The following is a 13,943-nucleotide window of genomic DNA, read 5'->3' as shown; positions in this document are numbered from 1 at the left end:
CTGCCTTACCCGGCTGCTGTGAAGCATCAAATTGCTCCCGCCTCTCCTGGAGCTTGGCTAACATTCAGAGGCCTCAGAGTTGAGCCACACTTTGCTTGGTTTCAGCTTAGCTGTTCATGTTTAGCTGTCCTCTGGGGTTTTCCTGGGATCCTGCTCTCTTCCAGGTAGAGCAGCGTTGGTGCTTAGCAGGGACACCAGGGCTGTCGCCCAAGCAGAATCAGCTGCAGCTCACAGGTTGCCAGCTCCTAAGCTGAGAGCCTGCTGGAGGGCAGAGAAATCCTCCCCCTGCTGTGATCTGGCTGGGGGCGGGGTGGGGAGAAACAGAGCCAGCCGTTTAGTGGGGGAGGGGTGGGTAGGAAGAGCCAAAAGTAGCCGCTGCTAGCATCTATGCTGGATGCTGTTAGAAGCACCCCTTCCACTCCCTGTAGCTTCCCCCAGTGGGCTCAGTCTCAGCAACTGGGTGTGGGGCTCAGAGGCTCCCTTTGGGGTGAAGGATGGGAGGCAGCAGCTGCCGCTAGCAGTGAAGGAAACCTGGCAGTCTGCTACAAAACAGGTTGTTTAAGGGCTTTATGCCACTGACTTGAGGGATGGATCTGATGGGGAAAGATTCCCCCTCCTCCTCCTAATGGTGGAGCCTTGGCTTGAAACTTTCAGGGTGGGTGGGGAGGAACCGGACTGAGATGTAACTCTCTAAGGACCGAGCCCCTTGGCTGAAAGGCGATGGAACACAGTCTTGCTGTAGCTGTCTCAGGGGTCTGAATGAGGACATCCTGCACCGGGTAGCATGCACCGACAGAATGACTTCCCATCACATTTCACAAACATCAGCTACTCCTTGCGATCCCCCTGGGAATCGGGCACGCTCTAGCCCCACTGCCCAGATGGGAGATAAGGCAGAGTGTTTTCAAGGCCAGAGGAAGAGCTGGTGTCAGAGCTGGGTTAGAAATTGGGAGTCTTTGACCCCAGTTCTCTGTTTAGTCCTGTACCTACTGCCGTCATTGGACCTGCTCCTCGATGTGGCAGTGAAATGGGGGTCAGACAAAGCTTAGGAGTTGAAATAGAAGGCACTGTAGTGATTAGGGGGTGAAGGGGGGTGCCGGGGAACAGGGCTAGTCTAAAAAATGCTTGGTCTCCGCACAGTGGCAAGTCAGTGCACACGCCTTTGGGTACTGAAACACTCCAGTGTTTGTACTTATCCAAGATGTGGTAATGACGCGTCTCCACTGGTCTCAGGCCATGCGAAGGGATCCAGGGCAGCCCTGCTTGTGATCCTTCGGACTGTTATAATTTGATGACTCCTTCCCCTCCCGTAGTGCTTGTATTTTAGCAGAAGATCCCACCGCCCCGAGTAGGTTAGTTCCTTCTTTGGAACCCTGGTGCTCCCCACAGGAGCCAGAGGAGGTGGCACCAAATGGGGAAGGAGGAGACCGCAGATGGCTGCTAAATCTTAACTGGTGGCTAGTTTGGAACCGTATTCTGTAAATGGATATGGAGGGTTAAAATCAGGCCTACTGTAACTCCAATTCCTGCTCACAGCAGGGCTAGATCTGGCTGATAGAGTTCAGAGTACGTTTCTCTGGTCTACCCATCATCGTGGCATTCACCACCTGCTCCCCACATCAACAGTGGGGAGACACCTTTAACCTAGAATCCCCGCTCGCTGCATAACTTACAATGCCAGCAAACATGAAAGTGCTCTCCTGGGAGCAAAGATGGGATTCAGCGGACAGCCTGGCAGTGGTTTCCTTTAGAATCCGCTATTCTACAGATTTTGTTTCCCCTGCGCTGTGTCTGTCTATTTCTTGTGGTCTTTATCCAGCTCCCAGCCCGATGAGACTCAGATGTTGGTCGGTATCTAGACACTACTGTACTGTAATAAAATTGATTATGCCATTGAGAGAACAGCTTGGGGAAGTGACGTAAACACACTGGAAATTTCCACTACATGTTTTGACGAAGTGGGTATTCACCCACGAAAGCTCATGCTCCAAAACATCTGTTAGTCTTTAAGGTGCCACAGGACTCTTTGCTGCTTTTACAGATCCAGACTAACACGGCTACCCCTCTGATAATAAACACACTGTAGAACTTTGAATGGCTTTCAGCTGAGACGTAAACTTCAGGCCCTGACCCCTCTCAGACAACATAGGTCAAAGGCATTTTGTAATTGGTATCTGAGCTGTGTTTCGACTTAGGTCCTCAGACTACTACTCCACTGTGCATTCAGGTGGATGTGACATTCTTTGCTGCTACTCCTAAACAGTTGTAACATCGTTGTGTGTGGCAGAAATGCAACGGTTCTACCCCAGAGGTGGCTGCATTTGTAGGCTGGATAAAGTGATTCCCCTGGACTAGTTCATAAGGAAGTTTGAGATCTTTCAGGATGAAAAGTGCTAAATACATATCTAGCAATACCCAGCAGCAGGGATCTGGAAGCCAGGAGACATGGCAAGTATTTGGCTGTACCACAGCAGAGCCACTTAACCTCTGCCTTCCTGCCAGTGAATTGAGATGCTGTCTCACCACTTCTGTAAAATGTGCCGAGATACTCCGAGGAAAGGGGCTATAGAAGCAGAGTCGCCTTTCATTAGTTCCTCTCTTACCTGAATCCATGTCCAGTGCCGGTTGTACATGAATCTGCATGTTCCATTCAGGCTTTAACTACTATTTTTTTTTCTTGGCCCTTTTAGGTTTGGAGGGTAACCTGGCAGTGTCACAAAGATGTCTCTTCACGCTACGAGGGCCAGTGCTCTCCTGGCTTGGGTAAAGTGTCCATGCCTTACTTCTGCCTGCTTGCCTTGTAGTTTGAGTGGATAGGCTCTTCTTAATTGCTCCTGCTTCTTTGAGCATGCACTTCTCCTTGGGGATGTGGGGTGGGGAACCTCCTCTGCAGCTCTGAGCGGGGATCAATCATTAGAGTGAATGCAGTTGGAGGGTCACTGGTGGGTCTGGAGCCTTCCTGCCTTGTAATGTAACCTTCTGGGCTGCTCTCTGTAAGGCTCCGAGTTCTACAGATTTGACTGGGTAGTAGGTGAGGGTAGGGGGACGTTGGCTCACAATTCCTGTTGATGAGTTCAGTAACTCCTCGCTTAACGTTGTCGTTCTGTTCCTGAAAAGTGCTGCTTTAAGCGAAACGATGTTGAGCAAATTCAATTTCCCTATGAGAATTAATGTAAATGGTGGGGAGGGGGTGTTAGGTTCCAGGGACATTTTTTTTGCTGGACAAGTCCTCTGTGTGTGTGCGCACGCACACACACACTCTATAAGTTTTAAACAGTTTAATACTGTCCACAGCAATGATGACTGTGAAGCTTGGTTGAGGTGGTGGAGTCAGAGGGTGGGATGTTTCCCAGGGAATGCCTTACTGCTAAATGATCACCTAGCACTCGGCTGAGCCCTCAAGGGTTAACACGCTGTTGTTAATGTTGCTTCACACTCTACAATGGAAGGAGGGGAGACAGCACAGTGGAGAGAGACACAGAGACACACACACAGTGTGTGCAAGTGACAGAGACCTATGTTGCCACTTTAAGTACCCTGACCCCACTCTACGTACGTTGCCTTTTTAAGTAAATCAGGAAGTTGAGGCAGCTGCTGCTGCCAGCAAGCTCCCTCTGAACTGAGACGTGTTGTCTGTTCTCTCCCCCACCCCCACTCTGTGAAGATGGGGTAAAGGAGCAGGGGGTGGGCAGGGGATCACCCTGACATCCCTCCTCTTTCCACCCACCCCCGTACAGCAAGCAGGAGGCTGCCAGAAGCAGCTCCAAGGCAGAGGGCAGGAACAGCACATGGCCATGCAGGGAGGGACAGCTGAACTGCTGGCAATGGAAAGCCTGCTGGGCGACTGCCGCACAGGGAACTTCAGGGTGCTGATGGGGGGCTGCCCCCACCAGCTCGCTGCAACGGGCTGTTCTTTCTGCAAGCAGTGGACAAAGCAGGCGGCTTCCAAACAGTGTTACAAGGGAGCATTGTGCAGCTTTTAACGAGCATGTTCTCTAATTGATCAGCAACGTAACAACGTTAACCAGGATGACGTTCAGTGAGGAGCTACTGTAATGGGAAACGCTGGGCCCGGTCAGTCCCACCTTGCAAACTTGCCCTGAAACCAGTGCAGAGGCCATGAGCCTAGTGGCTAAAGCACAGTAGGAAGCCAGCAGGGACTTGCACTGGAGTTTCTTACTGTGCAGCTGATGTGACTCTTTCTGGGTTAGTCTAGCTGTAAATGAGGCAGAAGGTCCTTGGCAGACTTTATGCTGCCTCTGAGCATCTCTGGGGAAACACATTATGAATGAGTCCCATGTTAGTGTCTCGTCTTTGGCTGTGTGACTGTCTTGTCACAGGGTGCAGGAGTCGTATTGGACATCCAGATTCAGGGCTTGAATTGGACCAGCTCCTGCCCTAGAATCTAAGCTTTCAAGGCCAAGGTCACCCAAGTCAGTCACTGGCAGAGCTGGGTGACGTGCTTGCTAGTGGGTTCCTAGTTTCACTGTCCTGTCCTGTCCCCAGGTGAACAGCCTGAAAGTCGACAATCCCCTGAGTGCTCTGTCACAGCTCCGGGACTGCAGCGTCTTCCTCAAGATCATCGACAAAGTGTGAGTAGAAGCAACTACAGAATTTCCCTTCGAACTGCCTTGCTGGTCTCTGACCAAGAATTAGAGGGTTTTAGGCTGCCGCCCATCACCATAATACCTGAGCACTAAGCCTATCTGCCATGGGAAAGGGCGGTGGGTCCCGAGCCTGCCTTTCAGCTGGGGAGCATTAGGGAGAGTCCCCTGGAGGTCTGATCGGAAAGGTGTGGCTGTTACCCTGGTTCCTTTGTGCAGTGTGCTCTCAAGTCCCTCCTTCTGCTGCCTGTTGGCTTTTCATTCACAGTAGTTTTTTCTGGTTGCAATTCTGGCTGCCCCAGCACTGAAGTACCTCCCCCACAGTGGGAGAGTTTGAATCCCCTGCACCTTGGTTCCTTAGGTTATTACAAATCCAGTCCCCTCTAAAATGGAGTCTGTCGCCTTGCTGACGAACCCTGTGAAAATGCAGTTCTGTCCTGGGAAGCAGAATGACCTGCGGGGTGGAGGGGTGCTCAGTACCGACTGTGCCTCCAGTACTTCAGCATCAGTCCTCTTGGTGTACGCTTTTCACAAAATGATCACTCCATGTGTGACTTCTTAGCCGTCCCTCAAGGGAAACCTGCACAACACCTTCAGCGGGCGAGTCTGGGAGCTTAAATTCCGAACTTTGCTAGACACTAAACATGATGGACTCCATAAAGGCACTGGATTTATGGCTCATTGCAACAATCTGTAACGCACTGACTCCCCCCTGTGTCCTAGAGTGTGATCAACACAGCTCCACCAACACAGCAAACAGAGGCAAAGGTAGTTTTTCTAACTGGCAGCCCTGCAGGCTCCCCTGGAATCAAGCAGGGTACTTTCTCAGACACTGTGGTCTGTAGTTAAAGTTCTGCTGGCCAAATCCTGCCTACCGTGACACCTGTGCAGCTCATTTGCCTTCATCCGGGCCACACAGGTGTAATCCAGGACAGAATTTGGTCCTGCAGTTGGATCTCTGGGAACTCCTCTAATGATGCACCATCCACAATAGAGTCCAGCTCACCCTCCTGTAGCTGTTGGCTCTGAAGGGCTAATGGGAGTGTGTTTCCCACAAGGGCACTCCTCCTTTACCCTTCCATGCGCTCAAGGCGTAAGCCTGCGAAGTTTGGCACCCCCAACCTTTCCCCATTCCTAGGGCTCCGAGCAAAAGGCACCCACCTTTACCCAGTTCCTAGAGCTCAGGACCTAAACTTCTCCAGGTTTGCAGAGCTGTTTGCCAGTGAAAGAGTTTTACCCAGTAATATTCTTAACCTCTATTTATTAACAGTTACCAAAACAGAATACACACACTAAGCATAGAGTGCTCCCCACTACCAGTAAGGCAGCTGAACTTTTCCTGGTGGCCAAGCAGGTTCTCTGGGGCTTCTCCAGCTTCTGCATGGCAGGGTGTTGAGGTCTGGCAGCTCTGATCTTGGGCTGTGTCCTGGAATTGGTTCCCGAAGAACTTTCTTTTGGACCCCAGTTTATATAGTGAAACTTGAGTCCTACTTAGCTCTACCTGAACCAAAGTACAACATAATTTTGTCCACTCCTAAAATACTGTGAAACAATTCTTTACCCAATCATACCCCCACCACATTAGTTGAGTTAAATCTTGCAAAATTAACTATGCAACAGACAATGAAAGAAGCAGACAGATAAACAATAGCGAAATAGGAACTGTAAAGGCAAAACAATAAACTACACATTTCACAACCACAAACTGTTGAGAAGTGATTTCTTGCCAGACAGTTTCTGTTTCTTTATCTGGCGATTGTGGTAGTTATTAGGACAGGAGCCTTCTTAGCAGCCCGATATGACATTTTGATGCAGTTTAGATGGAATGTGAGGATGTGACTTTCTGCTTCTTAGCTGATGGTTGCTGCTGTCCTAACGTGGCTGCAGAAAAAGGCTTCAGACCTTTCAGGTGTCAAAGCTGCTCAACGCCTCCTACTTGCTGGAATCGCACAGGACAGCTCTGTGCAGTAAATAGGTGCCGTGTCCCATAGACACTCCTTGCCTTGAGCGGCACCATTCCAAGGCTGGGAACTCCCCTGTCAATGCTGCATGGAAGGGAGTAATTTGGGGAAGCCCTGGCAGTGGTGAGGCAGTTCTCCAGCACTGCTGCCCCCCAAGAATGCCAGGCTTGCTTCTGTGTATCTGCAGGATTGATAAATCTTCCCCCTACCCCCATATCACAAAGGGCTCTGTATTCATTTCCATAAGTGAGGAATGCAGAGACCGGGGAGGGGGGAGAAAGTGGTGTTACTCTGGGGAATGGGTTTGTAGGAGTAGCTCTTTTGGGAGCAATGTTTATTGGCTGTGAGTTGGAGTGATTGGGTCAAACATAATGGAAGCCGAAGTAGTAGAACTGAGCATGCTCCAGGATTTCGTTCTGTGTAATTATTGAACTAGAAGAGGAGGCCCTGGTAGGAGAGGGTGTAGTGAGACTCATTCACATTCAGACATCACACTGCATTTCAAATCAATCCTTCCTTCAGGAGTCTTTGTGGAAGCCTGTGATCTATAATTCTCTCTCATACTGCGTAAGGAGAGCCCGCTCTTGAGCTGGGATCTGATTGTGTCAGGGGTGTGTGGGGGAAGGACCTGCCTGCAAGGGGATATATTTAGTCAGCCCTGGTTAATCTCCTTCATCTCTAACTCAGATTAACAAAGGAGCGGCAAAAGGAGCATGGGCTGTATGTGCTGACTGGGCTTGGCGGTAGCACAGGACCCAGGATCTTAAAGGGAGGCTGTAGGGAAGGTGTTGTGGGACCTGCTGATCTGCAGGTGAACTCTCTGAAGTATGAGGAGACTGGTTTGAAAATCCCAGAGCGCTGACGCTCCACATGCGTTTGGAATTTTGTAATCTGCAAAATCAGCATCCAACATTCTGTTTCACTGCCAGCCAAGCCGCTGAGTTCAAGGACCTTGGCTTTCCTCTGCAAGGGCAGAGGGTGTCAGGCTTGTCTGACATCTTAGGAAGGGTTGCAGACATGTGAGCAATTCGCACATGAGCTAATGCAATCGGCTGTTGTAAGGGAAACGTGGCATCTTGAACTGGGCCTTGGCAGTTAACTCCCAATTCCTCCTCTTAAAAATCTGGTGCAGCTTTTAAATGCAGCTATCTAAGACTGCATGCAGGCTTGGTGTAAGAGTGCATCTCCACTGGCACCTACTGGTGTATGCAGGTGCATTCCCATGGCAGAATTTGGCCCGTAATCTGTTCACGTTTGGGTTCCTAACATAAACCTCCTTTAAAGCACCAGAACGGTCAGACCCTTGTGACAAGCTCTGAGCCATTCTAGCAGAGCTGTGCGCCACAAATGGAGACACTTCCAAAGCTTTCCAGGTAGCAAGAGGCACTTTCCACACTAGATCCTATTGTGTAGCTGCGTCCGAATGGTTCTAATTGGCAAGCTGCTTCCTCCCAGGTTAGAAAGAGCTGAGGCGGGGGGTGGGTGTGCATGCCTTAAATCCAGGACGTCATTCATTTAGTGGAGAAATGTATATTTGAGAGGTCCCCCTGCTGGCTAGTCCACAGCAGTAACATTAATTCCCAGAGCTGTGCTGCTGGGCTGGGTGACAAATAAGGAAATAAACAAAACCACGTGAATGTCAAGCTCCCGCACAAACAGGGAGGGACGGGTGTTTAGCAGTTGGACCTAGCTGGAATCTGGGGTGTCAGTCGAGAAGTGTTTGTGTTTCATGGAGGTGGTAAGGGGCTCCAGCCATTCTTGCCAGGGTCTGTAACCGGCATGATGTGGGTGCACTCCCCCAATCCTTACAGGGACTCTCCGATCTTGGCTGGGCTTGTAACACGAGCTGGCACAGGAAACCGGCTAGGCTTGTGGTCTTGCCTAGCAGCCAGCCTGTCTGTATAAAGCAACACGCCTTGTAAAAGCAGCATCTGCCTCACACGAGTATCAGAGTAACCCGTGTGCTCTCTTTCAGCCATGGCTCTGAGGAGGGACAGTCTGTTCTGCAGCAGCCCTTGTCGGAGAAGATCGAGTTCATCCGGAGCTTTCTCCAGAGTAAGAATCTCGCAGCTAGGTCTGAGCTCACCACCTCCTCTGCGCGTTCCACCCCTGTGGTTGTGACCTAATTCCAGGTGGTTCTAGGTAGAATCGTCAGGCTCAGGGTCGTCAATTTAGCCTAGGCCCCTTGGATGTAAGTAGTGCTACCCTGAATCCATGGCATCAAGCAGCAGTGCTTCTTGGGGGCACCTGCTGGCCAGACTTCCAGAGACGAGGGTGATACTGTGCTCCAATGGCCGGTGCCAAACATGAGCTACTAATGTTTGGTTTTCTAATGCCACCTGACCCACTGATGGGCTGGACCTTTGGGACATGTCCATGACGCCTTGTTCCTCAGCCAGACCTAGCTGGAAACCCCGAGCTGGCTAGCTGCTGAGCGGAATCTCTCCAGGGGACGTGGGGACTGAGCTGAGAGATGATGGTTTGCAGGGAGCTGGTGGTAGAAGACTAAAGGGAACAGAGGGATCCCAAAGGTGGTGCGGGGGAGTTTAATTGGAGAAGTGGGTTGCAGGGAGCTGGTGGTAGAAGACTAAAGGGAACAGAGGGATCCCAAAGGTGGTGCGGGGGAGTTTAATTGGAGAAGTGGGTTGCAGGAAGCACACTAAAGGGTGAAGCAGAGGGATTTTTTGGCAGGGGCTGGCTGGGTTACTGTGCCTATAGATATGAGGCCTGCTGCTATGTTTCATGTGGCCTATGGAGTGAAGGCAGAGATTCCCTTCTCCCTGGGTTTCAGATCAGTGGTGTCTTGTTTTCACTGCCCCTCGCTCTAATGGTGGGTGAGTAGGGGTTAGGATGGGAGGTTGGCCCACAGTGGCGTTGGAAACAGAAGATGAGGGAGGAGACTCCGAGGTCCAGGCTAGTCCATCCCCCAGGGGTCAGTGCAAAGATGTGTGCCTAGAACTCTCTGGATTCTCGTTGCAGAGCACTGCAAGCACAAGTCAACCATGGAAAGCCCTGTGTCCATACCGAAACTCTTGGAGGGAGAGGAGCTGGAGCTGGCCAAGGTACCTGTCTTTGCACCTGGACCAGCACTCAGTAAAGACAGGCCTATCCAGGGATGGCAAGTCTTACGGGACCTTCAGTGTCACAGCCATCCTATCTAAACTTGGTCCTAATGGGGACTGTAATGGTGTTGGGACTCACCACCATGGCGCCTCCCACTGGTGACTCCAGGAATCAGCTCAGTCCTTGGAGGAGCCCCCTCTGCTGGTGGTGTCCCCTCCGTCCTCTGCTCCTTTCCCGTTGTCTGGACCCACGTTGCTTCCTGCCCAGTGGCCTCCCCATCAGGACACTGCCCTCCAGCAGTGCCCACTGCTCCGGTCTCACCCCCTTCCAGGGGTCTGGTGTTATTAGCAGTCCTTCTCTGCGCCCCAGCCACTGTGGTCAACCACACCCCAAATTCTAACCCCTAGTGTCAGGGGACTGGTGCAGTCCACTCTCACCACATCCACTGGCTGGGTGTTCGTGTAAGGGGGAAGGTGGGGACCCATGCCCACCCTCTACTCTGGGTCCTGACCGGGACCCTTTGGTGGCAGCCTTCCTGCCTTGTCTCCCCTTGTGTGCCTCTCTCCCTGGGCTGCTTCCCCTTTGCACCGGCTAGGCCCTTCCCTCAGGGCCTGCAGCCTGGCAGGTAGCAGGCTGGAGTTCCCTTCTACTCCCCCAAGCCGAGCTGACACTGTGCTGTCCCAGATGCTGGTCTCCTCACTCAGGAGATAGGCCTTCCCCTCTGAAGGTCTGGGAGAGACTACCTGCTGCTAGTCTGGGCAGCCTTTTTATATGGCCCAGCCTAGCCCTCATTGGCTGGCTCTACTCTTGGCCCTGATTGGCTCTCAGTAAGCCCTTTTTTAATTGGCTGCCAGCCTGTGCAGCCTCTCTGGCTTACTCTAGCCCCCTCTCATGTGGGGGTGGGGCAGCTGCCCCACCACACAGACTAGTAGTTCCCTGAAGAACATATGCATTTCAAGGGGTACAGAGTGCAAGGTGGAGGTTCCCATGCACTGGGGAGTTCCTGGTTGGAGAGGAACAGCTGAGCATTTTCTTCCCCTCCCAGAGCCACTCTGTGAAGGGCATCTCCACCTGCCCCTTGTTCAAGAGCGCTTGGGGTATGAATCTTAGCGGGGTTGAGAACTCTGGGCAGGGGATCCTGTCAGAGGCCCCTGAGCAAAGAGGTGAGTATCTCTGGCATATCTCCGGTGTCTCCAGTCTCCTCTCCCAGCAGCCTAGTAAAGGCAGCACTGCTGGGATAGTGGAGTGACTGCTTTTGGTTGTGTGATTTATGAGGCCTGTTCCCCTTTGTGACGCTGCAGTGTCTGTTTCCAGGTGACCATGCTGCTCCTGTACCATGCCTCCATGAGCACCAAAAGCCCCAGGGACTGGAACGAATTTGAGTACAAAATCCAGGTAGCCCTCGCCAGCTTCATTCAAACTCCTGCTGTAGACTTTTGCATGACGTCTCCCTTCCTCTGCTGCAGTCCGGTTCCCGGTTGGGTTCTCCCTACAGCCACTGCCCAAGCAATGGGTGTGAAAGGGGGGAAAGCATCCTTGCATCTGGGCTTGCCGTGTAAGCCGAGAAGGGTGGCCTTGTGGCTAAGGCTTGGGGCTCTAGTCCCATCTCTGCCACTGAGTTGCAGTGTGCCCTTGGGTGAGTAACTTCACCTTGGTTCCATCATCTGGAAAATGGGGCTACTAATGACGTGCCTCACTAAGATGTTGAGATGGATGGTCTCAAAGGAGAAATCTTTCTCCTTCTCCCCTTCCAGTGGATCCGCAAACCCCTGCTGTTGGTGGATAGACTTGGATATGGACTCTGTGTTTCAATGCACAGAGAAACGCCCCTCAGATTGTACCAGGCTTTAACTTCTGGGTCACAGTGTCAGCTCCCCAATACTTCCCCCTTCCCAGCACGACAGATTGGGGTACGGGGAGCTGGCATCCTACTGAACTGCCTTCCAAGTGCTTGCACCGTCGCTAAGCAACAGCTGCTCCTGTTGAGGCCAGGGGCTGCAGCTGCAGCATATCTGCTAACACTGATGGGTCTGTGTCGTAGGCTGAGCTGGCGACGGTCCTCAAGTTTGTGCTTGACAACGAAGAGAGCCTGAATGAGAACCTGGAGTTCTTCCTGCAGAAGAAAGGTGAGTGCTTTGTTTACGAAGGGTTAAAAGCAATGAATCATTCAGGCTGGCTTGGATGGAGTCATATAACCCAAAGTAGCATGCACTGCTGGCACTAAACCTAAATAAGTGGCCAAGCCCTGGGTAGGGGGCAGTAGTCATTGGACGTGATGTCAACGCCATGCTGGCACATCTCCAGAGCCTCACTAAGTCTGAAGGTTAATAGACAGTGATTGGCCTTGATGACGATAGCAGCAAAAACCGTTCCTGAATGTCCCAAGCCTTTGTCACCGTCCTCCTCTACTGTAACCCCCCATGTTAATACTGTTGCTTCTAGTCAGTAAGGGAAACGTTTTCTAGCAGCATGAAAACTGAAGTGCTGAAACTGACGTTCTGCTGCAGTTCAAGAGTAAAATAGCAGCAGTGCAGACTTCCCTAAATGCTTCTGATGCAAGCCCGTGACGCAAGACAGAGCCCTGAGATGGCAGGGGCTGCCATGCACAGGCACGACTCCACGTATGTGCTCTGTACTAGCGACCCCTCCTTCTCCGGGATCTTGCACTGATGTATAATGCTTCTATGGGGCCTTTCTTCTCAGGGAGTCTCTCTGCCCTTGTGCTGCAATAGTGCAGGCCACAGCTACCAAATCTTCAGAGAAGTGGCACTGTCTGTATTTCCAAAACCGGAGCTCTTGGCCGCCACACTAACAGGCGATTATAGAAATTGTTGACACAGCTCAGCGCTTGGTCTCTGGCTGGCTCTGAAAAGAATAGGCTATTCTGCATAGGCACCTCACGTTTTGGTGGATCCCAACCGTTTCGCAAACGGCACAACATACAGTGCATCTAAAAGGCAGCTGCCTCTGGGGTGGTAGCCAGGCAGGATGCCCACAGCACAGCTGTGCGGGAAGGGGATGTTTTGCCTCAGCCACCAAAGTAGGCAGGGTAAGCCCCTTACTCTTGGATTCCTGTGGGGAGGAGGGGTTTAAGGCCTTATCTGAATACCCCACAGTAACCTGTTTGGAAGGTTAAAGGGCTGGGTTGACCTCTGGTTCCTAGAAACGTAGGGATTTCAAACCTGAGGCTTTATGCCTAGAAGTCGTCCCCTCTGGCACTACAGCAGGCAACTCAAGGTCTCATGTTTGCTTTCCCCAGTGCCACTTTCATCCTCCAGCATCTCTAGCACCAGCTCTGAGGAGCAGTCCCCCGTGTTCTCCCGCCAGCACAAGCGAGAGGTGCGCTTCCTGGAGCTGCAGAAGATCGCCTCCTCGTCCAGCATGAACAGGTATGTTCTCAGCCTTCCTGGGGAGCCTGGCTTTCGGGGGAGGAGCCTGGCTTTAACAGCATCCTTGGGTCCTAGGGCAGGGTGTCTGCTCAGCAGATTAAAAACTCTTTCCTGAGAGTTCGGCCTTTCCTATTGCAACCATCTATTCAGCACAGGAGCACAGTCATTGTCAGATCAGCTCAAACCACTGGTCTGTTCAGCCCAGTGTCCTGTCGCTGTTCGCCAGTAAATAAAGCACATCCTCCTGAAGCAAAGGCCAGTCTCCAGCATCTTGTGAAAGGCTGGGAGAGCAGCAAAGATCAGAGAACTAAACTAAAATCCCTCACACCTTGGTGGCTCAGACCTGCAGTATAAAGGGAGATTGAAGGGACTTGGTCCTGGAATGGAAGGTATTTCTGCACCCACCCCAGGCCTGAGCCCTGTTCAGTGAGTGGGACTGAAGTAAGGATCTTCCTTTTCACAGTGGTGCACAGCACTAAGTGGTCATTGCAATAGACGTTGTTACCATAACAGGTCTGAGATTCTGCTAAGGAGTAAGTGTGAAGTGACTGTTCCGCCTTCTCTAGCCCGTGGTATCGTGTTGTGTGGCTGGTGCTTTCTTTTCAGCTTCCTTCCTGGCTCGCCTGTCTCCCCCATGGGTGACATCATGCAGACCCCGCAGTTCCAGCTGAGACGGCTGAAGAAGCAGCTGGCAGACGAGAGGGAAAACCGGGATGAGCTGGAGCTGGAACTGACAGAGAACCGCAAACTCATCACAGAGAAGGGTCAGTAGCTATTGACGTGATCTGGGGAATCGTGTGTGTGCACCTCCTTCCTGCTGCAAGTACAGCCAAGCCCACGGTGTTGGTACAGTGGGTCTGTCTTGTTGGAGGCTGAAGGCTTGCAAGTCTTGGGCATCTCTGCTCTCCAGTGTTGGAAGGGAGCCC

At 51.9% G+C, this 13,943-nt stretch overlaps 1 protein-coding gene across 6 annotated transcripts in view; it reads left to right on the top strand.

The window, feature by feature from the left end:
• NUMA1 (nuclear mitotic apparatus protein 1) overlaps positions 1-13,943 on the top strand; it is a 72,726-nt gene that overhangs the window by 29,245 nt on the left and 29,538 nt on the right. For 5 of the 6 annotated variants that reach the window (XM_030556250.1, XM_030556260.1, XM_030556226.1 and 2 more), the window contains 8 exons: positions 2,691-2,763; positions 4,507-4,592; positions 8,541-8,620; positions 9,545-9,627; positions 10,943-11,023; positions 11,670-11,754; positions 12,888-13,017; positions 13,624-13,781. In XM_030556250.1, the coding sequence (XP_030412110.1) occupies positions 2,722-2,763; positions 4,507-4,592; positions 8,541-8,620; positions 9,545-9,627; positions 10,943-11,023; positions 11,670-11,754; positions 12,888-13,017; positions 13,624-13,781 (745 nt within the window). In that variant the 5' untranslated portion in view covers positions 2,691-2,721. Of the gene's footprint in view, positions 1-2,690; positions 2,764-4,506; positions 4,593-8,221; positions 8,304-8,540; positions 8,621-9,544; positions 9,628-10,942; positions 11,024-11,669; positions 11,755-12,887; positions 13,018-13,623; positions 13,782-13,943 lie in introns of those variants that run through there. The other variant, XM_030556269.1, reaches the window with a different exon arrangement.

The sequence above is a fragment of the Gopherus evgoodei genome, chromosome 1 (genome assembly GCF_007399415.2).
Source record: "Gopherus evgoodei ecotype Sinaloan lineage chromosome 1, rGopEvg1_v1.p, whole genome shotgun sequence".
Classification (NCBI taxonomy): Eukaryota; Metazoa; Chordata; order Testudines; family Testudinidae; genus Gopherus; species Gopherus evgoodei.
Note: the sequence above shows the minus strand (reverse complement) of the source record. Positions and strands in the feature narration are given on the sequence as shown.